The 26,838-nt window shown below is 36.9% G+C and overlaps 5 protein-coding genes across 5 annotated transcripts in view; 1 reads left to right on the plus strand and 4 right to left on the minus strand.

Annotated features, from left to right (window-relative positions):
* Positions 1-1,563: 1,563 nt before the first annotated feature.
* LOC101895938 (trypsin-1-like) lies at positions 1,564-2,461 on the minus strand. The gene is made up of 2 exons (XM_005175900.4): positions 2,202-2,461; positions 1,564-2,131 (listed from the first exon to the last, which is right to left on the minus strand). Exons 1-2 carry the CDS (start codon positions 2,435-2,437, stop codon positions 1,573-1,575), a joined length of 795 nt encoding a protein of 264 aa, XP_005175957.2. The 5' UTR covers positions 2,438-2,461; the 3' UTR covers positions 1,564-1,572.
* Positions 2,462-6,664: 4,203 nt separating this feature from the next.
* On the minus strand, positions 6,665-7,929 carry LOC101896104 (trypsin-1). Its single transcript, XM_005175901.4, has 2 exons — positions 7,318-7,929; positions 6,665-7,259 (listed from the first exon to the last, which is right to left on the minus strand). Exons 1-2 carry the CDS (start codon positions 7,548-7,550, stop codon positions 6,701-6,703), a joined length of 792 nt encoding a protein of 263 aa, XP_005175958.3. The 5' UTR covers positions 7,551-7,929; the 3' UTR covers positions 6,665-6,700.
* A 2,003-nt stretch (positions 7,930-9,932) lies between these two features.
* LOC101896266 (leucine--tRNA ligase, cytoplasmic) lies at positions 9,933-14,114 on the minus strand. Its single transcript, XM_011295979.3, has 5 exons — positions 13,966-14,114; positions 13,198-13,788; positions 12,893-13,134; positions 10,329-12,835; positions 9,933-10,268 (listed from the first exon to the last, which is right to left on the minus strand). The coding sequence occupies exons 1-5, from the start codon at positions 13,966-13,968 to the stop codon at positions 10,057-10,059; spliced, it is 3,555 nt and encodes a 1,184-aa protein (XP_011294281.1). The 5' UTR covers positions 13,969-14,114; the 3' UTR covers positions 9,933-10,056.
* A 116-nt stretch (positions 14,115-14,230) lies between these two features.
* Positions 14,231-18,057, plus strand: LOC101896436 (outer dense fiber protein 3-like). The gene is made up of 4 exons (XM_011296038.3): positions 14,231-14,526; positions 14,592-15,090; positions 15,147-15,403; positions 17,451-18,057. The coding sequence occupies exons 1-4, from the start codon at positions 14,524-14,526 to the stop codon at positions 17,577-17,579; spliced, it is 888 nt and encodes a 295-aa protein (XP_011294340.1). The 5' UTR covers positions 14,231-14,523; the 3' UTR covers positions 17,580-18,057.
* A 2,278-nt stretch (positions 18,058-20,335) lies between these two features.
* The window catches only part of LOC101896617 (uncharacterized), a gene marked incomplete at its 5' end in the record, with an annotated part of 78,816 nt that continues 72,313 nt past the window's right edge, over positions 20,336-26,838 (minus strand). The window contains 5 exon segments of the mRNA XM_011296002.3: positions 20,336-20,479; positions 20,711-21,338; positions 24,785-24,853; positions 25,190-25,273; positions 26,734-26,832. Coding sequence (XP_011294304.1) covers positions 20,473-20,479; positions 20,711-21,338; positions 24,785-24,853; positions 25,190-25,273; positions 26,734-26,832 — 887 coding nt within the window. The 3' untranslated portion in view covers positions 20,336-20,472.

A 26,838-nucleotide genomic window follows, 5' to 3' on the forward strand; every position in this document is an offset into this window, starting at 1 on the left:
CAGCCTTCAAGCACTATCTGTTCACCCAGTACGAAATTGTACCAAATATAGTACTACTTAGCACTTTTCGCGGGCTAGTAGTACATATTTCCAAAACCACCTCTTTATCTAATACTTACTACCAACAGGGACTCAAATACAGAATTTCAAAATTCCAGCTTCATCCGTTCAACCTAAACCAAACTGTTCCAAATTTAGTACCATTCAGTATAAATCGCACACTTAGTACACACAACTGCTATCATATATGAAACTTACTTCCCAACTTTTATTCTCTTACTAAATTTTAAGTATAAGAAGTATATACTTGAGTTCGAATTTCCAAAAACTCTTTGACACATCTATCTTGCACTCCATCGGTGCATTCCATTTGTCCAAAATGTTACATTCTTAGTACATTTGAGTAATTTTCGTACGAATTTTCAAACACCCAGCCATATCGCATGCCTATGCACCAAGGCTGGGCCTCGTGCAAAATTTCAAGATCCTACTTCAGCCGATTCATCTGGGCATTGATTCTCAATCTGTCAGTCAGTTATTTCACTACTTTTTATACCCTCCACCATAAATAGTATGGAGGGTATATTAAGTTCGTCATTCCGTGTGTAAGTCATCGAAATAATAATTTTAGACCTAACAATCTTGGTCAGCGTAAAATTCTAAGACGATTTTGACCTGTCCGTCTATTGGAATCATGCTAGAGTCGAAGCGAATAAAGATAGGAAGCAAATCTTTTGCACAGATGAGTCTTTTGCCTGCAAGCAGGTCAAGTTCGAAGATTATCTATATCGATCCACCATTTTATATAGCCACCATATAACGGTACCCCAGATATTCTGTATTTTGATAATTGTAGCCAACTTTTTCAATAGAATGTCTGAAAATCAACACAAGGAGTATCTTCTGAGTTCTTTACCCCTGGAAGTGTATTGTCTATATAGGTACACCATATCGTATATCCCCCATATAACGGTACCTCCCTACATTCAGTATTTTTTATGATTTTAGCGACATTATTAACCGGAATTATATGAAAATCCGCACAAGAAAAGCTTTCTAAGTACTTTACCCCCTGGAAAAAATTGTCTATATAGGTCCACGATATCCTATAGCCCCATACAATGATACCTCCTCCCCCATACTCGATATTTTGATGATTTTATGGACATTATTCACCGGAATTATTTCAAATATCACATTTGAAGTTCTTAATGGGTACTACAGTCTATGACAGAAAATAGTCTTTGCAGGTCCAGGTATTCGCATAGGGCCTATATATCGGTACCTGCCTATATTCAGTATTTTGATGATTTTAGCTACATTATTCACATGAATTTTTTTTTAAGATTCGTATTTGAATATTGTAATGGCTTATGACAAACGTTGCATATTGAAGATCACGTCTTTATAAAGACCCCAATATATATTTGGCATTTTTATTCATAATTCGGTCCGGCTGGACATACTGCTTTATTTGTAAAATATGTAGATCGTAGTATTAAAAAAATAAATTAAAAAATATTTTTTTATTTCACAAATGTTTATTTCTCACATACAGTCGGAATATGTCAATTAAACCCCACTATTCGTACGAATCCAATCACGAACATAGGAAACTCTCGAATAGATGCCAGGATAATCGGGACGGGCACAACCATAACCCCAAGACACAACACCAACGAGAACACCATCCTCGGAAACCAATGGACCACCTGAATCACCCTGGCATGCATCCTTGCCACCTTGAATGTACCCGGCGCATATCATACGCTCAGTAACACCACCGAATTTCTTATACTTTTCCGAACACTCCTCTTGACTGAAAATGGGAACTTCCGCCTGACGCAACCATGTACGAGATTCCAAGATATTTTGAGTATTACCCCAACCGGTAACACGGCACATATCACCATCCTTGGCATTCTCTTCCTTAGTTTCTGGCAACTTGACAGGTTGTTTAGTTTCATCGAATTCTATTTCATGCTCCAATTTGAGTAGGGAATAATCATAATCCACATTGGAGTAATTGAATTTTTCATGTTGAACAATTTCGACGACATCAATTAGCTCGCCACCCTTTGCCGACTCGGAGGTGCCCAGACGTACCTTCATGCGATCTGCTGTTTTGCCACTGGAAACATTATGCAATATTTATTAAAAATTATTTATATTATTAATCCGAGTCATAGAATCGAACTTACTAGGTACAGTGAGCCGCCGTTAAAATCCATTGTTTGGAAATTATGGAACCACCACAAATGTGTGCCGATGTTTGCAATGAAATTTGATGTGGGGCATCGGTGATGTTGATTTTATGGCCACCCACAATGCGTCCATCCAATCGTGGAGTTCCTTCAATATCCATATCCTCTAAAAATCTACCTTGCACTCCCATAAAGGACAATACTGCTATTGTTGTTATTATGAATGACTTCATTTTATAAACTCTTTGTTCTTCTTGTCTTTGGAAGTTAATAATAGGAACTGATGTCTCAACTCCAATTCGAATAGTGTTTTATATAAAAATTTGTATTTCGTAAACTTAAACTTTGTCTCACCACTTTTAGAAAAACTTATCTGTCACCCGTGGCGCCCAACGCAATGATAACAAATAAAAAACTATCAACTTTCATTGCCACAACTAGTTCCGGTTACTTACAACCCGCATTTAATTACTTTCGATTTTATTTGTTAAGCACAACTTAAGGTTGCACTTTAGCCCTTCACCGAGCATGGCATAATTATGAAGCACATTCGGTTGGGAAAATATCAAAATTGTTGGTCTCCGTGTGAAATTCATTGTTTTCCATAATCACAAGAAATCCTCCATAGATTAAAAAAGTTGATGAAAAAATAGAAGAAACACTTATCGGCGTTTTGAAAATTTATATCCCAAAGTAGCCTAAATAGAGGGGAATTTTGTTTTAAGATCTCATGGAATGCTTAAATTTTGGTTATGCAGTATTTCCGGCAAGTCAAGGGGTCTTTTTGGCCCCTTTTTCCAAATGTGGTTAAAAATTGCATTTAAGGTCAAAGTAGTGACGAAAATAACGAAGTTAGAATATAAAATCTTGAATTTTTCCCGAGGGCCAGTTTTGGTGTATAGGCATGTGGTGTGGCTGAATTTTCTAGAAATTCGTACTAAAAGGCTACAAAAAGTACTCATACAGGGTGAAATAAAAAAACTGCAACGCAGTCAAACGACATCATCTTTACATTTTTATACCCTACACCACATAGTGGTAAGGGTATTATGTCTTTGTGCATTTGTTTGTAACATGGAGAAGGAAGCGAGATAGACTCATAGTTACTTTTGAGGATCTCCATAGAATCACTTTCTGAGTTGATTTATGCATGTCAGTCCGTACGTCTGTCCATGAATTCTTGTGAACAAAATGCAGGTCGGATTTATTATCCGATTGAGATGAAATTTTCCAAACAACATTTGTTTGGCCCAAGGACGAACCCTATTGAAATTGGAGATAATCGATCAAAATTTAGATATAGCTCCCATATATATCTTCGTCCGATTTGCCTTTTATTGTGCACCAAACGTGTAATATCAGTCTGAATAGTATGGAATTTTGCACATACAACTAAATTAGGCCTGAAAATAAGTATACCAAATTTGATCGAAATCGGTTCAGATATAGCTATAGCTCCCATATATATTGTTCATACGATTTGCTATTTTTGTCCTCCGCAGCCGTAATATGCACTCTGTAATAACAATACTTGGGGAAATATATCAAATGCAGCTCAGAAATACCTTTGCTAAATTTTATCGAAATGGGTTCAGATTTGGATATAGCTGCCATATATAACTTCGTCCGATTTACCTTTTATTGTACGCCAAACGTCTAATATTTGCCCAAATGGGATGGAATTTAGCACATACGACCGAATTGAGTCTAGAAGGTAGTATGCCAAATTTGGTGAAGATCGGTTCGGATATACCTATAGCTCCCATATATATTGTTCATCCGATTTGTTGTATTTGTTACCTACAGCCGTAATATACACTCTGTAACAACAATGTTTGGGGAAATATATCAAATGCAGCTCAGAAATACCTTTGCTAAATTTTATCGAGATCGGTTCAGATTTGGATATAGCTGCCATATATAACTTCGTCCGATTTACCTTTTATTGTGCGCCAAACGTCTAATATTTGCCCAAATGGGATGGAATTTAGCACATACGACCGAATTGAGTCTAGAAGGTAGTATGCCAAATTTGGTGAAGATCGGTTCGGATATAGCTATAGCTCCCATATATATTGCTCATCCGATTTGTTGTATTTGATACCCACAGCCGTAATATGCACTCCGTAACAACTGTATTCAGGGAAATATATCAACTCAGAAATATCTTTGCCAAATTTTATCGAGATCGGTTCAGATTTGGATATAGTTCCCATATATATCTTTATCTGATTTCGAATTAATTTTGCACCAAATGGGGAATACAAGTCCGAATTTAAAAGATACATATGCCTCGGCATATTTACTCCTTTGAAATTTAAATAATAATTATTATCATAGTGTGTATGATTAAATTCTCCCAAAAAATCTTTTAATTGTTATGTGGAGCTCTACTAAATTAGCAAAGTGGTGTAGGGTATCATAAAGTCGGCCTCGCCCGCCTTTAGGACTTTCTTTACTGTTTTTTTTTTTTTTTAAATTTGTTGAATGAAAGCAAAAATGTCGGAAATAGCAATGAAACCTTCACACGCTGCCCGAATGTTTCTCTGCGGTATTTTGGCCCATTCCCGGCAAAGCGCTTGCTTGAAGTGATCGCCACTTTGGTATTTTTTAGTGCCAACCTTGCTTTCCAAAATACTCCAGACAAGTAGTCCAACGGATTGGTATCCGGAGATTTTGGTGGCAATTGTGCGCTGGAAATGAAGCGAGGAACCTCATTTTGTAACCATTCTTGGGTGGCGCGTGCTGAGTCCAGTTAGAATGTCCAACTTCTGCGGCCAAAATATTGGCGTGCCCAAGGCTTTAATACACCATCCAGAAAATTTTCGCGATAATATTCGGCGTCGATTCTGATGCCACGGTCGATTAATACGAGCGGAGAGCGACCATCGGCTGTTAAGGCGGCCCACACCATCACCATGGCCGGTGCTTGAGTTCTGGTGGCCAACCGAAGGTGCACATTTTCAGCTGACCTCTTTGGCAAGTAAACGCGATCATTGTGTTTTTTTACAAACTGCTGGACAACGAATGTTTTCTCACTTTCGGCCAAGCGAAGCAACTCTTTAGCTCCTTTGAGTCTAATTTCTTTCTGTTGCGGTGTAAGTTCTTGCTCTTTTTGGAATTTCAATGGGGTAAGTTCATTTTTGCAATATTTCATTTTCGTTCGTAAGTTCGTAACGTTTTCAAATAGCTCCCGTATAATGGTACCTCCCTATTTTCGGTATTTTGGTGTTTTAAGCGACATTATTCAATGGAAATGTTTCAAATTTGGTATTTGAAATTTTGTAATGGGTACTTCACCCTATGACAGAAAATTGTCTGTGCAGGTCCACGTCTTCATATAGTCCCCGTATAATTATACCTCCCTGTTTTCGGTATTTTGGTGATTTAAGCGACATTATTCACCGAAAATGTTTTAAATTTGGTATTTGAAATTCGTAACGAGTACTACAGCCTATGACAGAAAATTGTCTGTGCAGGGCCACGTCTTGGCATAGCCCCCATGTAACGGCACCTCCCGATATTCTGTATTTTGATGATTTTAGCGACATTATTCACAGAAAATGTTTCAAATTTGGTATTTGAAGTTTGTAATGGATAGTACAGCCTGTGACAGAATATTCTCTGTGCTGGTCTACGTCTTCGTATAGCCTCCATGTAACGGCACCTCCCGATATTCGGTATTTTGATGATTTTAGCGACATTATTCACCGGAATTGTTTCAAATTTGGTATTTGATATTTGTAATGGGCACTACACCCTTTGACAGAAAATTTTTTGAGCAGGTCCACGTCTTCGTATAGCCTCCATGCAGCGGGAACTCCCGATTTTTGGTATTTTGATGATTTTAGCGACATTATTCACCGAAATTGTTTCAAATTTGGTATTTGAAATTCGTAATGGGTATAAAGCCTATTACAGAAAATTGTGTGTGCAGGTTCACGTTTTGGAATAGCCCCCATATAATAGTACCTCCCTATATTCGGCATTTTATGATTTCCTAAATTATTATTTTTTTCAAGTTTCGCATTTGACTTGGGACAAAAGTTGTTTATGCAGGTCAATGTCGTCGTATAGATCCTAATATTATGGCTACATTCGGTATTTTTAAGATTTTAACAGAAGTTTTAACGGATTTAATTATTCTGGAAATTGCCAAATTCGTTCCAAATGGAGGACCTACAGCTTTTTTACTTGTTTTTTATTATTTCAACTGTTTTTAATATTAAAGTTAATGAAGCTAATAACAAATAATAACAAACTAAAATTGACTGGTGAGCGGGCTCATGTTCTTGAGCAGCACTACTTTTACAGACAGTAGTTTAATGCTTACGATTTTCTTACAAAAGAGAATAAACTTTTCTCTCTAAGAAAGAAGCTGCTGAACAGGATACAAATATTTTATGTTACAGACAGTTTGCCCATTAAAAACGATAATTTTATTTTGTTAAAATCACACTTTATTTGCCAATTATAAAACATTCACCAACTACCATTCACACGCCACTATTTGTGCGAATCCAATCACGAACGTAAGAAACCTTGGAATATATACCAGGATATTCAGGACGGGCACAGCCATAACCCCAAGACACCACACCAACCAGTACACCATCCTCTGTAACCAATGGACCACCAGAATCACCCTGGCAAGCATCCTTACCACCCTCAATGTAGCCGGCACAGATCATGCACTCGGTAACACCACCAAATTTTTCATATTTCTTAAAGCATTCTTCTCGATTGAATATGGGAACCTCGGTTTGACGTAACCAGGCACGAGGCTCAAATGGATTTTGTGTACTTCCCCAGCCGGTAACATGGCACATGACACCATCCTTGGTATCATCGCCCTCAGTTTCTGGTAGCTTGGCAGGCTGTTTGGTTTTGTCGAATTCAATCTCGCGGGCCAGCTTCAAGAGGGAATAATCGTAGTCTATATTGGATGTATTGAATTGTTCGTGCTGAACTATTTCAGCGACCTGAATTAGTTCACCGCCCCACAGGTAGACTGAGGTGCCAAGACGTACCTTAAGGTCCTTTGCTGTTTTGCCACTGGAAAATAAATTTAAATTAAATATATTTAAAAATAATCAATATTCTTTACTCTTACGAAGTACAGTGGGCCGCCGTCAAAATCCATTGTTTGGAAATTATGGAACCTCCACAGATGTGTGACGATGTTTGCAGCGACACCTGATGTGGTGCATCGCTGATATTAATTCTATGACCACCAACAATGCGGCCATCCAAACGTGGCCTTTCTTCCACATCTTTTTGCTCCACAATTCTGGCTTGGACAGCCATTAGAGACAAAACGGTTATTGCAACAATAGACAAATTCATTATTGGAGCAGGTGTTGTTCTTTTCTGTAGATAATTCAATTTGAAAATACCATAACCACTCCAATTTGTTCAGTAATTTATACTCTATTGATTTTCTTTGACCCCGTGCCGAACAACATAAAGATAACAAAAATCCACCAATTTCCGCTTAGCACCCGCATTTACTTAGTTTTGAAACTTTTTTTTCTGAATTATGGGACTTGACACAATTACCGAAGGTGGTATTTAGTTAAACTATCGAAAGTCATAAAACCTATATCTGTAATTACATGCATTTAATTAGGGGGTTCTTTGCTGAATGAATAATGTTACCGACAAATTGATTCTAAAGATCTACCAAGCCAAGAAACAGTAGTTGGATATACTTTTTTCGACACAAAAATTCTCTCCGGCAATTCTTAAAGTTGCCATCATATTTGATGATATAATCATCCCCAGAGGAGAAAATTTCAAGCCCCTACTTTCAAAAAGTGTCAAATGTAGAAAATTTTGGTTCGCGTTAGCCGGCGTGGGACAGAAGAGGAAATTATAAGGTCCCGGCCGAAGTCCGGCTACTTACAAAAACTGTTAAATTTAGAAAAAATTTAATTCGCGTAGCCGGACCCGAAAAAGGTATTAACACAAATTTTAGCATTTTGCAAAGGTAGGAGTGTCCTGTCTTAGGCTGTAGTATCCATTACGAACTTCAAATACCAAATTTGAAACAATTTCGGTAAATAATGTCGCAAAAATCATCCAAATACCGATTATCAGGGGGGTACCGTTATATGGGGGCTATAGGAAGACGTGAAGCTACATGGCTTATTTTCTGTCTTATGATGTAGTATCCATTTCGAACTTCAAATACTGAATTTGAAACAATTCCGGTAAATAATGTCGCTAAAATCATCAAAATACCGAATTTCGGGGGGTACCGTTATATGGGGACTATGCGAAGACATGGACTTACATAACCCATTTTCTGTCTAGTGCTGCAGTATCTATCACGAACTTCAAATACCGAATTTGAAACAATTCCGGTAAATAAAGTCGCTAAAATCGTCAAAATTCCGAATATCGGTAGGTACCGTTATATGGGGGCTATATAAAGACGTGGACCTGCATGGGCCATTTTCAATACCAAAAGTCCTGCAGACATAATACACATTTGGGTAAATTTTTATCAACTTACTTCATTTCGTTCGGAAGCTAGAATGATTTCCACAAACGGACAGGCGGACGGATATTGATAAATCGACATAGAATTTTATGCTGATCAAGAATATATATACTTTGTGGAGTCTAAAATGTATATTTCGAGGCGTTACAAACGGGATGACAAACTTAATATACCCTCCATACTATGGTGGAGGGTATAAAAATATGGAAGGAGTTGTAGAGATGGTTTGTCTAGTCAGGATATGCTTTTCTGCAGTAGTTAAAGCCAATGTTATCCAATTTGATTTGAGATATGTGATACCATAGAGCCCTATCAATATACCTACCGCGATTCTTAGATCAGCCCTTCTAATTTATTCAAGGCCGACTCTAATTCTCGATATTTCCGGTCAGATGTTCTTAGACACCTTGCAAACGGGTTTTCAGATCCTTTTTCCGTCATTTTCTTAGATGAAAGATTTTTTGATGCAGCCCATATGATGGTGGACTCTGAACCACCACGAGCTAATTTCCAAGCCCAAAACAATTATGGTGACGCTTTAATACTGCCAATAAAATCCATGTTTGCAATCCTTAAGATATCTAATCATACTATTATTCGTAAATATTTAACTTTCCGGCCCAATTTTTAATATTAAAAATTCCGGAAGGAGTTGTAGAGATGGTTTGTCTAGACAGGATATGCTTTTCTGCAGTAGTTAGAGCCACTGTTATCCAATTTGAGTTGAGATATGTGATACTATAGAGCCGTATCAATATACCTACAGCGATTCTTAGATCAGCCCTTCTAATTTATTCAAGGCTGGCTCTTATTCTCGATAGTACCGGTCAGACGCCCTTGAACACCATGCAAAAGGGTTTCCAGTACCATTTTCTGTCATCTTCTTTGATGAAAGCTTTTTTGGTGCAGCCCATATGGTGGTGGACTCTGAACCACCACGAGCTAATTTCCAAGCCCAAAACAATTATGATGACGCTTTGATACTGCCAAAAAAATCAATGTTCGCAATCCTTAAGTAATCTAATCATACTATTATCCGTTATGGATAACTTTCTGGCCCAATTTTTAATACAAAAAATTCCGCAAAAATTCTTAATGCCATTGATTTTCACGAATTCATTCAGTGACTTAAGATGTCCGGTTTCTAGTCCAGTATATTTTATTTCGTGATTCCCTTATGTCCATAAACATGCCAACGAAAATTAAAACACCGTTGTCCTTTGTTCGCTTTTGTAGTTTACCAATCATGCTTTGCATAGTTCCTGATCTTTTATTATTTATAAATAAAAAGAAAAATTTTACTGAAATTATTATAGTTTAAATTAAGAAGAACAAAAAACTTTTGTTCTACTCTACAACATAAACAAAGTAGCGGCCAACAGGTATGGAGGCGCCGCTACCCTCTTCGACTAAAGTAATACTTTGCTTTTCCACATCCACCACTAGAGAGCCTTCAGTCAGTAGAGATTTGCCGGCTTTGAAATTTTGGAATTCAGGCATTTTACGATGGCCCATAACAGGGTCATCATAACGCCATATTTTCAAAGTAGATAAATCAGCTGTAAAAAAACAACATTTTTATGTATTACAAAAACCTAAAATATTTTTTCATTACTTACCCTTAAAGCCCAAAATTTTGGCTAGCTTTTCTTTGAGACTCCTTGTCGTCTCACCTTCGCTGACAACGGCGTTTACTTGGAATAACCCCGACCGTTCAATGGGATTGGTGAAGACAACTGGCACATGTGGTGCAACGGTAAATGTTATGAATGGATTTCCAGGCCTTACTTCCTCGCGTGTCTTTTCGGGAGCGGCAGGATCATCGGTATATTTAATTTCAAGAGCCTCAATATCCAAAGTATTCTTCAGGTAATCCAAATTGTCGAGGAGAACTTGTCGTTCATCGAATTCCAAGGAAACAGCCATAGCTGCCAAACCTTTACCGCTCTCCACCTTTTCACGAATCATTTGAGCGAAGGGCATAACGCGTTTCATGTATTTCTTTAGGATCTCCTTTTGCCCCAGGGCAGTGGAAATGACTTTGTTATCCGGCAGACAGTCTTTGTTGGCGGTGTAGAGTTCACGCATGGTATTCAAAACACACGATTGCCATGGTGGATAGGTTTTGGCAACCCAGGCTACAGCACGGTTAGGTTTGGCTGATGTTGGGTCAACGGCCTTTTCTTTGCCACCCTTACCCTTGACTTGTAAGAGATTTTTCAAATTCAAACGGAAAGCGTGAGCAGCTTCCATTAAATATTCCGAACACATAATGTCGGTCTCATTGATGGGACCAACCTCAGGCCAGGTGGCCAACAAAATGGATTGTTTGTTACCAAGCAGCCCCCAAACATGTTCGGCAACATGGGGACAAATTGGAGCCATGAGCAAAGCTTGGCGACGTATGAATTCGAAGACTAAATCGGCATGCATACCCTGGGCACCACACAATTCACGGTATTTGTCACGGGTCAATTGCAATTCATAGAAACCGGAACGCAATGCCTCCTTGAACAGCATTTTCTTGTAGAATTCATCGGTCTGTTTTGTCTTTAAATTCATTTCGCTGATGAACACCTTGTCGTTGAATGTGTGATGAGCATCCTTACGCATAGCAGGGCGGGCAGCAATCATCTCCTTGACCCATTCAATGAAAGTGTAAAGACGCAAGATACCAGCATCAGCTGTGGCTTCCACAAAGTTGGCATCTTCAACACTGTCACCGGCATCAGCCAAACACAGACGCATGCCATCGGCTGAAAACTTGTCCACAGCTTCGTGTAGTGTCAAAAAGTTACCATCAGACTTGGACATCTTAGCCGAGTTCAGCAATAAGTGACCATTTACACGCACACCTTTGGGCCATTTGTTCTCATCCTTGGGCCACATGGCGGCATGATTGTAGAGCATGAAAGTCAAATGGTTCTGGATCAAATCTTTGCCCGATACTCTTAAATCCATGGGATACCAGTATTCGAATTCGCGTCGCAGAATGTCCAATTTCTCCTTTTGGATGCCACAATTCTGGGGATAGGGTGTTTCCTTGAAGAAAATGTAGTCCCATACATCCGAAGTCATTTCCTGTGCCTTAATGCCCAATGGACTGGGTTTCTCACCACGGAACGAACCTCCTTGCAGTAAATGGACCACAGTATAGAAGGCCATGTAGATGGTAGAGTCCGACAGAGATTCAATCAACCACTGTTCATCCCAGGGCAACTTAGTACCCAAGCCATAAGTACGGGAGCAGGCATATTCATGCAACCAACCCAGGCAGTGTTCAAAATTATTTCTAGCCTCTTCATGGAATGTTTCCATTTGTGACAAAATCTTCTTGGCTTGTCCTTGCCATTCGCTTTCACCATAGTTCAAATACCATTGATTACACAGGGCAACCACACACTGGTCACCGGAACGGGAAATTATAGTCTTCTCCGGTTCATAGTAGATATCAGCCTCTTTGGAATTCAACAATTGTTTTTGCAAATCCTTTTTCACATCCTGTACCTTCTTGCCCTTGAATTCGCCAACCAACATGACGCCATCATAGAAACCCTTGAGGTAACACAATTCCTTGGCTTCCACCAATTTATCCTTGTCGTTTTGTGATTGAATCTTGAACTTCTCATAGGCAAATTTGGCACACAAATTACCCAAGGTGGGTACTTCAATGATGGGTGTAGGTTCATAGGGTAAAACCATTTCATCGGTAAGGCCATATTTTTGGCGGAAAGCTTCCTTCTTTTGTAGATCCACCAAGGCAGCATAATCGTCGGGAGAATCAGAAGGCACAGAGGTAACGACACCAGTGCCCTTATCTTCCTTGATCGACAACATGGGTAAGGTATAAATTACTTTGTGACTAGTCAGGGGTGAAGACAAGGGTGTGCCGAGTAAATCTTGTCCAGTCAATTCCAAAAGTTCCTCTACTTTGCCCTCAACGGCAGTAAAGCCTTGGTAGGACATGTTGCGGGCAGCACGTCGGGTGCTTACCCAGACTTCATCGTTACGTGTTGTCTTCCAGGCAATGTATTTGATGTCTGGATGCAGCCAGCAGTTGGTTTGACCGTACATAGTTTCAGGTCTCAAAGTAGCAGCCACCAAATAAACGGGAGCCTTTATGGAGCTAAAGGAATGGGGTACGGTTATAAAGAATTTTTTAGAAAAACTAAAATGTGTTCACCTTAACTTTCCTTTGTTCTCCAATACCTTCATTTTGATCAAAGTATATTCCTGAGGACCCACACCCTCACCCGTGGAACGATCATGATCCATACAGGGTTGTCCATCCTTGGGTGAGTAAATTGTGTAACGTTTGCCATACATAACCTTACCACGATTTTTCAAATGAACAAATTGCCAGCGAACAAAGGAATCGAAAAAGGGATTCACATCCGTGGTAATAAATGTACGGCGCCAATCAACCTAAGGGAGGAAAAGAAACGACTTTTATCTGCGAAACCAATTAGGGGGATGATTTACACTTACATGTACACCAATTCTCTTCAAATCCTTTACTGCCAATGGAGGGAAATAGTTCAACCAATGTTCGGCCTGGGCAAATTCTTTGATTTCCTCATCCTTCAAGCCCAAACTTTGCATAATCTGCCATTGATATTTAGCCGAGCCGGTTTTGGCCACTGCCTTACTCTTCTTACCTTTGGACTTGTCCTTAGGCACCTCTGGCTGGGCCACCTCGACGACAACCTCCTCTTTTACGGCAGGAAATTGTGGTGGATAACCATAATCTTCCATTTCACGTTTCAGCTTATCAGCACAGGCTTTGATGGGCATGCCGGTACAGTGGAATCCAAATGGCCATAGCACACGTTTTCCCTTCAAACGATGATAACGTATGGCATACTCAGCCTTGGACAGCGAAAAGGTATGACCCAAATGAAGACGACCATTCATATAGGGGAAGGGAAAGGTAACCATGAACTTTTCATCCAACGATTTTCTTGGCTCCAAAGGAGCATCTGTTTCGTGCAAATGTTCTTTCTCCCATCGCTGTTGTACTTCCTCTTCGATTTTTTGCAAATATTCGACCTTAAAGGTACCTTTACGCTCGACAGCAGCCTAGAGAAAATGAGTAAATGGGAAATATTATTTATAATTCTTGGGATTATTGCGTCAGCTTTCTGCGAAAAATGGGAACATCAGATTGCCGGGTACTAAGTTTCGCGAAAAACACACGTTCTACTGTGTCTCAATTTGGGAGGCTCTTTCTCTGCGTATGTTGTTGTTGTAACTCACCATTTTTTATAATTGTTGTTATAAACAAATGTTTGATGTCGAATTCGTTATTGATTTGCAATTTAATTCACAAAATAAAACCAAAATCGTTGCTAATAAAAATGTGCAACGTGTTGGCCAACAACAGAATAGAGGTGACAAACAATCGATGGTGCACTATCGATATTTGTTTTTTTTTTTTACTTAATATCGATTGACATTTTGTCAGATGTTATCGATATTGTTCCACCATTTGCTAAAAATAACAATGCGTTTACAAAAGACAAATTATTTGAATTCAATAAAAGAAAACTAATGAAAATGATTCGTAAAATGGAAAGAAATAAAAAAGTTATTGGGAAAAATCGTTTAGTAAAGGTTTTTAAGTTCCAGCAGATGTCTTTTTAACACAATTTTGGAACATTTTTCAATTTCCCAATCGAATTCCACGGCACTCACATTTGTTCCGACTTTTAATTACTTTTTACTCCGATGGTAGCTGCGGAAAATTTGTCAGACAAATAATTTTCAATAACATATTTCAGTTTGAATTCAAATCTAAATAATACAAAAGAGAATATGGTAAGGATTTTACGACCCTATTTGGTAATACTTTTAATTCGCCCACATTATTGTTTCTTCTCAAGGTTTACAAAACTACTAAACTATTGCGCCGACGTTTTAAAAGTCCCTGTTCAAAAGAGCCTTCAAAGAAACGGCTACTGAATGCAGGAACAAATATCGAACAGAAACCCTGGACACCAACTCAGCGTAAAGGAAAAAGTCACCCCCAGCAATTGATTGGAAAGCCATCCTATAAAGCCGTACCACCGCTATTGGGTCCTCATATTGTCGATTCCAAAAAGAAATCTGCTCCGGCCTATTCCATAAGTCGCAAGACTAAACGGCGTCATTTACACATTGAAGATGGTCCAGCAAAATATAATATTGCAGGCATATACAATAAAGGTGTCCACAGACCACCGGCATTTTCGTTGAAATTTCGTCCCAATGACCTAAAGAAATGGTCGCCACCAGAACCGGGACGTTATGACATTCAGGCAGCCATAACTGCAACTATTAAAAGTGTGCCATCATACTCTTTTGGTAAGAGACCAAAAGCACTGAAATCTTTGCCAACACCGGGTAAGGACTGATTTGTGGTCTGGTATTGTCCGATTCATTCAAATTTTTGTTTTCAGCTCCCAATGTCTATAATCTACCCACCACACTTGGTACAGCCAAAGAAAGTCAAATAAAGGCAGCACCGGCCTTCTCGCTAATTGGTCGCGATAAACCAAGACAAATTCCTGCCTTTGTCTTACCCGGCCCGGGCCAATATGAAGATAATAGTAAGCATTTTCGAAAATCACCACCAAAATTTAGCATGCACATAAAGCACAAACCAATAAGCGATGAACATATGAAACCGGGTCCAGGAGCCTACTGTCCTGAAAATGTAAGTTTAAATAAAAATATAATACAAGAAAATTACAGTATAGAGGGTTTAATGAGATTTTGATGAGCACAATTCAAAATTATGTTGACGGAGCATTTATTATACCCTGCAACACTATGTCTTCGAGGGTATTTTAAGTTTAATTGGTCCAAAAACGGTTCATTGTCTACCATTTTGGGTGGCCATCGGATAATATTTAGAGGATGAAATAGACCTTAATTTTTGTACGAAAAATTCAATATTTTTCATTCAACCGCGAATGTATTTAATACCGAAAGCTGTTTTTTTGACGATGTGACTAGTGCGTAAGTGCAGCACATCTGTCCTAAAGAAACAAATTTGATATTTCGAATGACATTTTAAGTAGTTAAAATACAGTGTTGTAGGGTACGCTTACTTGTTTCTTCTGGCAGTCCTGTATTTGTATTTATTGTTTAAAAAATGGAACTAAATATTTTCAAATTCAACCGTTATAAAAAAAAAAAAACATTTACTGGAGAGCGCGCAGAGAAGAGTTTATTGAGTTTTTCCGTGAAAAAGAATAATTCATTTTTCATTGGTTTTAAAAATAAAGAAACATATAACAAATAGAGGGGATGCCATAAGGGCGTCATGACATCTTTATTGTTAAATCAATAATTAATTGATCCCTTTACATATTCCAGTTTTTAACAGTTTCCTGTAGGAAAAGTTACCAGAAAACTTAAAACTGCTACAACGATCCATTTTTTTCTAGAAGAGCATGTTGTGGCCTCAACAATTTTTTAGTCATAAGTAATTTTTTGTCATAGGCTGTAGTACCCATAACAAACTTTAAATACAAAATTTTAAACAATTCCAATAAAAAAATTCGCTAACATCATAAAAATACCGAATATCGGGGGTATCGATATATGGGGGCTTGAACCGATATAGAACATTTTAATACATTCCACCTCCGTTTGTAACACTTCTAAATATCCTTCAGAGACCCCATGAAGTAAATAATCATGATCAGGATAAAATTCTAAGTCGTTTTAATGATGTCCGTCTGTCTGTTGAAATCATGATACAGCTCTCATTATTTGACGTAGAGCTTTAAAATTTGGCAAAGCAATTTTGGTATCGAAAATTAGATATATCGATCCACGTTTTGGGATACCCCCCATATAACGGTACCTCCCGGCATTCGGTATTTTGATATTTTTAGCCAAGGATTTCCACCAATTTGTCTAAAAATTGGTATTTGAATTTGGTTATGGGTTCAATCTCTAGTGGCGGAAGATTGTACATGTGGGTCCGCGTTTTCGTATAGCCCCCGTATAACAGTACCTCCCGTTATTCGGTATTTTGATGATTTTTGCAACATTTTTCCACGGATTTGTCTGAAAATTGGTATTTGTAGTTCGATATAGGTTCTAGCTTCGATAGAGGAACATTGTACATAGATTCCGTATAACGGTACCTCCCAATATTCGGCATTTTGTTTGTTTTACCCAAATTTTTCTACAGATTTGTCTAAAAATTGGTATTTGTAGTTCGTAATGGGTTCTAGCTCCGGTGACCTAACATTGAATATCTAGTTCAACGTTTTCCTATAGCGCACATAACGGTACCTTCCGATATTCGGTATTTTGATGATTTTAGGAACATTATTCACCGAAATTGTTTTAAATTTGGTATTTAAAGTTCGTAATGGATACTACAGCCTATGACAGAAAATTGTCTGTGCAGGTCCCCGTCTTAGTATAGCCCCCATACAACGGTACCTCCCGATATTTGGTATTTTGACGATTTTAACGACTTTATTCACCGAAATTGTTTCAAATTTGGTATTTGAATGGATACTACAGCCTATGACAAAAAATTGTCTGCGCAGATCCACGTTTTTTTCGTATTTTGACGATATTAGCGACTTTATTCACCGAAATTGTTTCAAATTTCGTATTTGAAGTTCGCTATCAGTACTACAGCCTATGGTGCTTTTTACTTATTATTTTATGGCATTTTAGATTTTAAAGATTCTTATCTCAAACTGACTTCTAACAATACAACTCTTATATTTCAGTACAACAAACACAAATCGGTGCCAGCTCCTTCCTTTTCAATACGACACACACCTCATTTAGGTGAGAAGAAAACCTATTTGATTCCGCAACGAAGTTCAGTATCTTCAAAACCAGAATGGGTGCTATAAATTGTTGCAAGGTATGAAATTTATTTTTATTGGAAAATTTGAAGTAGATTTAAGATAGATGCGATTACATATTTTGAAAATATTTAGTTAAATATAATTCAAAAATTGTTTTACTAATATCTTTGTATAACCTCATATTCTATTTTGGATATTTCTAAATGAGTAATAAACGATTTAATCTATCAACATCTAATGAAGACCCCTTATAGAAAACACGTTTTCAGTGCAGGGTTTAGTCATAACTTCCCCCATAAATCAAAACATCAATTTTGTAGGCTTTTTATTTAATTTTTTTTATTGAAAATGTTAACTTTTATTACATTAATTGAGTGTTTTATGTTCGTTATGTCAGTATCATTTTTGTTTTTTTTCCTTTTTCTTAAATTTATATATAGCCACAAATTTTTATAATTATTCGGTTAGAAGACACAATTTGTGTAATTAGTATAATACAAAATTTACATTTTTTTTCAAAACATATCATTAATATAAAATAATTAAAAAAAGAAGTTACAAAATAAAGAAATCGTGAAAATAAAAATTACAAAATAACATTCCATTGTTAATAAATTAAAATATTAATATTCGAGAAATAGTTTCAGTTTAGTATAGTAAAATATTATTCGAGAAATAGTTTCAGTTTAGTATAGTAAAATATTATTCGAGAAATAGTCTTTGATTAGTTTTGTTTTTTTTGAGAAAAGAAAGTAACAAAAAATAAAATCACGTTTCATATATAAAAATTATATCATAAATTAGGAGGAATACAAAAAAATTATACAATATAAGGCATAAGGCATCAGCAAATAATAAAGGTACTGCAGCAAAAAATGAGTTTGAAAAAAGCCCGACTGAAATAAAATATTTAACAAATACCGGAAAACCCATAATCATGATGTTCACGTATGTAACCCAAATAGGGAGAGTGTTTTATGCCAAAACTATAGGCTGGAACATTGGATAAATTTATCTGAAAGAGAGATAGAGAAAAAATAAAAAATGAGGTTAAGTAATGGAATTGTATTTTTAAATTTTGAATATTATGATACAAGTCAATTTATTCCATAATCTTTCGACAAATATAGCTGATTGATATCAAAAACCCGCTCACAGATTACGGATATTGGAAACCCAAATTTACATTGAGTAGATGGAAGCTAAATGATCAGTCGTCCTATCTCACCGAAATTATTGTCTTGTCATATATGGAGGGTATATGAAGTTTGTCATTCGGTTTGTAACACATCTAAATACACATTTTAGACCCCACAAAGTTTATATATTCTCTGGCTTACGAACAAAATAAAGTAGGTTAATAAAATTTTACTCAAATCTGTATTATGTCTGCAGGACTATGAAAATGGGTAATGTAGGTTTAGGTTTTGGTATAGCCCCTATATAATGGTTTCTCCCTTTTTTCGATATTTTAGTGATTTTAGCGACATTACTTACCGGAAATGTTTCAAATTTAGTATTTGAAGTTCGTAACGGATACTGCAGCCTATGACAGAAAATTGTTTATACAGTTTTACGTCTTCATAAAGCCCCCATATAACGGTACCTCCCGATATTCGGTATTTGGATGATTTTAGCGACATTAGCCATCGGAATCGTTTCAAATTTGGTATTTGAAGTTCGTAACGGATACTGCAGCCTATGATAGAAAATTGTCTGTGTAGTTTCACGTCTTCATAAAGCCCCCATATAACGGCACTACCCGATAATTCGGTATTTTGATGTTTTTAGCGAAATAATTCACCGGAATCGTTTCAAATTTGATATTTGAAGTTCGTAATGAATACTACAGCTTATGACAGAAAATTGTCTGTGCAGTTTCACGTCTTCATATAGCCCTCATATAATGGCACGTCCCTTTGTTCGGTATTTTGAAGATTTTAGCGACATTATGCACCGGAAATGTTTCAAATTTGGTATTTGAAGTTCGTAATGGATACTCAAGACTAGGACAGAAAATTGTCTGTGCAGATCCACGTCTTCGTATAGCCTCCATATAACGGTACCTCCCGATATTTGGTATTTTGATGATTTTAGCTACATTATTCACCGGAAATGTTTCAAATTTGGTATTTGAAGTTCGAAACAGATACTGCAGCCTAGGACAGAAAATTGTCTGTGCAGGTCCACGTCTTCGTATAGCCTAATATAACGGTACCTCCCGATATTGGGTATTTTGATGATTTTAGCTACATTATTCACCGGAAATGTATCAAGTTTGGTATTTGAAGTTCGTAACGGATACTGCAGCCTATGATAGAAAATTGTCTGTGCAGATTCACGTGTTCATAAAGCCCCAATATAATGGTTCCTCCCCTTTTTCGGCATTTTGATGATTTTATCGAAATTATTCACCGGAAAATTTTTAAATTTGGTATTTGAAGTTCGGAATGGGAACTACAGTCTGTGACAGAAAATTGTCTGTGCAGGCCCACGTCTTCGTATAGCCCCCATATAACGGTACGTCCCGATATTCGGTATTTTGATCATTTTAGCAACATTATTCACCGGAATTGTATCAAATTTGGTATTTGAAGTTCGTAATGGGTACTGCAGCCTATGACAGAAAATTGACCGACTGAAATTTTCTAACTCGGTCTATACCCAAATTAAAAACTTCCCACTTACCTTCTCTGGGCAATGAGCACCTGGCCCCGGTTTCATACTATCATCGCTGGGCAGCTTATGTTTGCCACCCATCGAATACATTGGTGAGCGGCGTTTAATTGCCGTATACTCCGAATCATAATAGCCTGGACCGGGAAAGAGTAGAGTTGGCAGTTGTCGGGGTTTTTCACGGCCGGCCATGGAGAAGGCCGGTGCTGAGCGTATGTTACCCTCTTTGCTGATACCCAATACTGTGGGAATTCTATAGACATTAGGAGCTAAATAAGGGATAAAATAAGCACGAATTAATGAACAAAATATTCAAAACTTTTCAGATTTTCACAGTTATGAAAGAAACATGTTAGGCAATGAATGAACGAATGTCTTTGGGGGAGAGTTTGGTTAGGGCTGGGTTAGTGATGGAACTCAACCTATAAAAATTTTGATTTTTTTCCTAAAAAACGAGCAGAAGGATTAAACTCTTTTGAAATTAGATTTCCACTGGTTACCTGATTATTTCTTCTTGTACGGAACTGGCTTCCACGGCATACTTGACACTGGAGCTCTTGGCCGAACGCACAGTTGTTGTGGTCGTGCCATCGGCCGAGACCACAGTATTACACGATCCACTGGCAGCATTCGATTGTTTGACATCAGCACTACCCTTAGCATGGATTTTCTTGTTACCTTCCTCTTTGTAGCCATTACTGACGGTGTGCACGGTGGTGGTCAGCACCTGACCATGTTCTCCATTCAGACCATTGATTTGATCGACTTTTTGAGTGATTTGTGTATTGGTGCCGGTGGTGGTCAAAGCATCATTCAATTTCAAATTGGCCAATTTATTGTGGGGTACTGTTGCTGTTGTGGTGCCATTGGAGGTCTTGGAGGTGGTGGTCTTGTCATTGACAACATTACCATTGACCAAAGTTTGTCTCCTAACCGTGGTCGTGGTGGTGTTGCCGTCACCATTGCTAATGACTCCGACAGGCGATTTGTCATTACCATTAACGGTGTGAATTTCAGTTACTGTTGTTGTTGTCGTGGTGCTGGAGGTGGCCTTTTGTTGTTGTTCTTTTTGATGTTGCAATAGCTGCTGTGTTGTCGTGCCATTCTCTAAGATGACAACATTGCGTACTACAGAACAGAAGAGTGGTGGTGCATCAATTTTGGATTTTCAATTTTGGGAATTGCAGGAGATTGCGGAAACGTAGTGAGAGGTTGCAAATAAAGGTGAAAATAAAAAATTGAATTGAATTTAAATACATTTTTTTTTTAATTTGTAATCATTTTGAATAAATAATAATAACAAAATTAGTAGGTGCTGGAGGTGATTAAATTGTTATTAGTGGGGAAAGGGGTGCATAGTAGAGTTTAGTGAGTGTTCTTACACTAGAAGACAAAATAAATTGCTCGGAAGTTTTTTTAGGTGTATAAACGAGGTTAATGTACAAGTAAATATTACTTGAATATTTAAATTTCAAATATGGAGTTAAATAAATTCACCACATAAAAATGCTATAAAACTTATTAGCAAGGTAAGAATAAATTAAATCATATTTTTTTGGTCTGTCATCGGCTAGATTTTTTTGGAAAAGAACAAAAGACTTTAAGGAGATCATCTTCTAATTATGTATTAATTATTACACTCCTGTAAACTGTATTAATTATTACACTCCTTTGATTTTAGTACGAAAAATCCAGGCGATGACTTATGCCACAAAAAATGAGAATATATAGAAGAGATTAAGGTTGACTTAGTTCAATTTTGGTCCATAATTTAAACTTGGTCACCCTAATTTCTTTTTTCTTTTAAGAAGATGTCAGCCAATGACATAAGCCGGAAAAAAAATTCTCAACTTTACGTATCTTTAATTTTGATTTTCAGTAATCTAATTCTCCGGCTTAACTGAATACCACAATAGCAATATTAAGTCCTTCCTGTTATCATTTATACAGAAAATTTTAGACGATTAGCTTTTTCTATGGGTTCGAGCTAATATAGACTCAAATTTCGTCAACCATGTGGTTTCAGAGGGTATATATCTTTTGATACGGCCAAAACGTGCCTCATCACCACAATGGTTTAAGATCCTAGCCCTCTTTGAATCAAATCCGATTCAGGACATTTGGAGTCGATCTAAGGGTGTCTGTCCGTCTGTCTGTCTGGCTGGCTGATGCGCACGATAAATCTTGAAGGAAGTATCCGATTTGGTCCAAACTTGGTACATCGTAATATAATTATCAAAATTATATCGAGTTCGGAGATGGGCGATATCGGTCCACTCCTTCTAATACCTCTCCCCCAAAAAATGTAGGAATTTTCAAAAAAATACTTTGCTTCTTAGAAAGAGATAGAATCATCCGATTTTGCTTCAACTTTACAAATTCTAATATTGTCATCAGTTCTAGATCAGGAACGACAATGCACACTCTATCAAGGAGCTTCCACACAAAGGGTCAACATTTTAAATAATTATTACTTTAATAATTAATTTTTATAATTATATATTACATTCTAATATTTTTACCACCACAAGATCTGGTGTGAAGATGAGATATATCGGTCCATCCATTCTGGTAGCTCCCCCCCTACGATTAAAAATTTGGAATACTCATGAAGCTCATAAAACGCAAAATGTGCATCCGATTTCTTTCAAACTCGGCATATCCTAATATTTCTATCAATACAAGATCTGTTGTGAAGATGGAATATATAGATCCACTACTTCTGGTACCTCGCCCAAAAAGGATCAACATTTTGAATAACCAAAACGATCATAAAATTAAAATTGAGAATCCAATTCTTTTCAAATTTCACACAATCCGATATTTCTGCTTAAGCAAAATCTGGTGTGAAAGTGGAATATAAAGGACCAATCCTTCTGATACCTCCCCCACGATAAGTCAATATTTTGAGTAAATATATTTTCCAATAAAATAAGAATTAAGCACATGATTCTCTTCAAATTTGGCACATCCGAATATTTTTATTAACACAAGATCTGTCGTGAATATGGAAGATATAGGACCACTCCTAGTGGTATCTTCCCTACAAAGGCAAAAAATTGTCGAAGTAAAACGATTATAAACTGCAAATTAATTTCACACATCCCGTTTATTTTTAATAAGACAAAATTTACTGTGAGAATGGGATATATCGGACCACTCCGTCTGGTACCTTCCTCACAAAGGGTAAATAGATTTTGAATGCTTTGCTATAAATAAAACGCGAAATAAGCATCCACTTTCTGTCGAATGTCACGCATCTCAACATTAATGCTAATATAGATATCTGTTCACACCTTCTGGTATCTTACCCACAAAAGATCACAATTTTCAATTCTTATATCTGTCATAACTTGCAAAACAAGTCAGCTATTCTTTACAACTTGGTACAGGGTTGCCCATATTCGACGGACCCATCTGGCAACGCCATAACTTTTGACAGAGATGTCACATCGCTTAATGACATACCCCGTTTAAAGCGTCAGTCCAAGCAGATTTTTACCATGAACCAATACACGCCACGCGAGCGCTCTGAAATAGTTGAAATTTACATTCAACGGAAGAAGTCAATTCTGAAAAAAATGTGAGAAGTGCGCCTTCTAAGAACACCATTAAGCGTTTATACGAAAAATGTTCGACTGGTAAGGCTCTTTCTAATCCGAAGAGGCCATATAAAAGTCGACCAAGGCGATCGGCCGAGAATATCGCTGCCGTACGAGCCAGTGTTGAGAAGTCCCCAAGAACATCCCAAAAACGCCGTTCTCAGCAGTTGGGCATGGTTCGGTCCACTTTACAATGGATTACTCGCATTGAGTTGTATTTGTTCCCGTACAAAATTCAATTGACGCAAAGAATGTTGCCTGCGGACAAGCCTCGTCGATTGGAATGGGCCCAAAGGGCCCAAAGGTCCGTCGAATATGGGCAACCCTGTATATCTAAATATATCTCTCAAGCCAGGAATCTGATGCAAATATGGATTTTATCGGACCATTCCTTTTGGTACCTTCTTCAAAATTCTAATCTTATAAGTACAGTATTTATGACTTTTTTAGTGCGAATTTGCAAAAATTATACTCTAACCGACGCCACTCACCTATGGTTAACTCAGTGCAAAATTTCAAGATTTGGAACCAAAACACGGGATTTAGTATTTTTTATTAATTTTGTTTTTCAAAAGCACCAGATAATGTGCTTTATCGTATTAGATCAAATTTTGTTGTACTTTTTAGTACGAAAATCCCAAAAATCCAATCTTATCACCCATATATCCCACTAAAGTATTAAAATTGTGAATGAAGGACTAGAAATACATTCCAAGCCATCTACCCCATTAGGTTATCTCATAAATTCAAAATTAGGAAAAAATTTTCAAAATCATACTAGACACACAAATATATTTAGTAACCTTCTTCCACAAGTTATTCGAAATTAAATCTAATTTAGTTGAAATTGTCTTAAGCGAGAAATTGTTAGTGGATCATTATCAATATTTTGGCTAACAAGCGAAGGTATTTTTTGTTATCGCTGTAAATGGTTTTTTTGGTAAGGTTTTCAATTGCCTAGCTAAATCTTACCAGGACTTTTCATACGTCTTTCACGTCTCTGGATGATACGATCTTCAACATAAGGTCCACGTGGCATAACTGCATAATTTTCATGTGATTGATGTTTATATATATTTTTTTTTAACAAAAACACATATATTCACAATGAAAATCACAGACACACACACATACATATGTACACAAATTATGATGTAAAAATGAAATAAAAAGAAAAAAATCATATAATAAGAAAATAAAATAAAAAACATATTTACAAAATTAGAATGGAAGAAGAGAAATGATGAAAAATGAAAGAAAGACAGGTCTCCAACGACCGTTTTTTTTGACATGCATAGCACTTTGTTGTGTATGTTTTTGTGAATGATTTTGTTGTGATTTGTAGTTGTCCTGTTGTTGTTTTTGGGGCTACCTTACCTGGCATCACCGAAGTTTTGTGACCAAAAGTATATGCAGGCGAGTGTTCGGGTTTATAGTTTTCTGGATGATAATGACCGGGAGCTATGCACGTGCGAAAAAGAAAGTATTGTTAATACAAAGAGAATTGAAGAGAATTAAAGAGAACTCAAGGCAAAGGCAAATAGAACATGCAACAATTCAAAGGAAAAAGGATAGGTGCTTAGGGAATATCTTATCTAAACATAAAAAATAGTCCTGAAAAGGAACATATTTTCTCTTTATGAAATAACACTGAGGAGAGCTCACTGAGATAGATTCGTTTTTATAGAAAAAAGGAAAAATCCTCAGAGAAAAAATCTGTGCTCAGTTCTCTGAGGATTTTTTTTTATAGAAAAAAATCTGTGCTCAGTTCTCTGAGGATTTTTTTTCTATAGAAAAAATCTTTCCTCAGTTCCCTGAGGTTTTTTTCTAAGGAAAAAATCTCTCCTCAGTTCTCTGATGATTTTTTTCTATAGAAAAAAATCTCTCCTCAGTTATCTGAGGATTTTTTCTATAGAAAAAAATCTCTCCTCAGTTATCTGAGGATTTTTTCTATAGAAAAAAATCTTTCCCAGGTCTCTGAGGATTTCTTCTATAGAAAAAAATCTGTCCTTAGTTCTCTGAGGATTTTTTCTATAGAAAATCTCTCCTCAGGATTCTGAGTATTTTTTCTATAGAAAATCCCTCCTAAGTTCTCTGAGGATTTTTTTTTCTATAGGAAAAAATCTGTCCTCAGTTCTCTGAGGATTTTTTTTCTATAGGAAAAAATCTGTCCTCAGTTCTCTGAGGATTTTTTTTTCTATAGGAAAAAATCTGTCCTCAGTTCTCTGAGGATTTTTTTTTCTATAGGAAAAAATCTGTCCTCAGTTCTCTGAGGATTTTTTTCTATAGGAAAAAATCTGTCCTCAGTTCTCTGAGGATTTTATTTCTATAGGAAAAAATCTGTCCTCAGTTCTCTGAGGATTTTTTTTTCTATAGGAAAAAATCTGTGCTCAGTTCTCTGAGGATTTTTTTTCTATAGAAAAAATCTCTCCTCAGCTCTCTGAGAATTTTTTCTATAAAAAAAATCTCTCCTCAGTTCTCTGAGAATTTTTCTATAGAAAAAATCTCTCCTCAGTTCTCTGAGAATTTTTCTATAGAAAAAATCTCTCCTCAGTTCTCTGAGAATTTTTTCTATAGAAAAAATATTATATTATTATTTTCTATAGAAAAAGTCCCTCCTCAGTTCTCTGAAAAATTTTTTTATAGAAAAAAATCTGTCCTCATTTCTCTGACGATTTTTTTTCTATAGAAAAAAATCTGTCCTCAGTTCCCTGAGGATTTTTTCTACAGAAAAAAATCTGTCCTCAGTTCCCTGAGGATTTTTCCTACAGAAAAAAATTTGTCCTCGGTTCTCTTCTCATATCTCTGAGGATTTTTTGTATAAAAAAATCTGATCAGGGAAAAAATTCCTCAACTCAGTGAGAACGGACTTTTTTTTCCAGAGGACCTTGTACACCTTTCCAATACAAAATAGTTCCTACCTGGTGCATCGACAACCGTTTTAGTTTCGGTCTTACTGCCAAACGTGAAGGCAGGTGTGTGATCGAGGGTGTGTTTTTCAGGTTCATAGGCAGTGGGTGCTAGAT

Source organism: Musca domestica, unplaced genomic scaffold (assembly GCF_030504385.1).
Source record: "Musca domestica strain aabys unplaced genomic scaffold, Musca_domestica.polishedcontigs.V.1.1 3, whole genome shotgun sequence".
NCBI lineage: Eukaryota > Metazoa > Arthropoda > Insecta > Diptera > Muscidae > Musca > Musca domestica.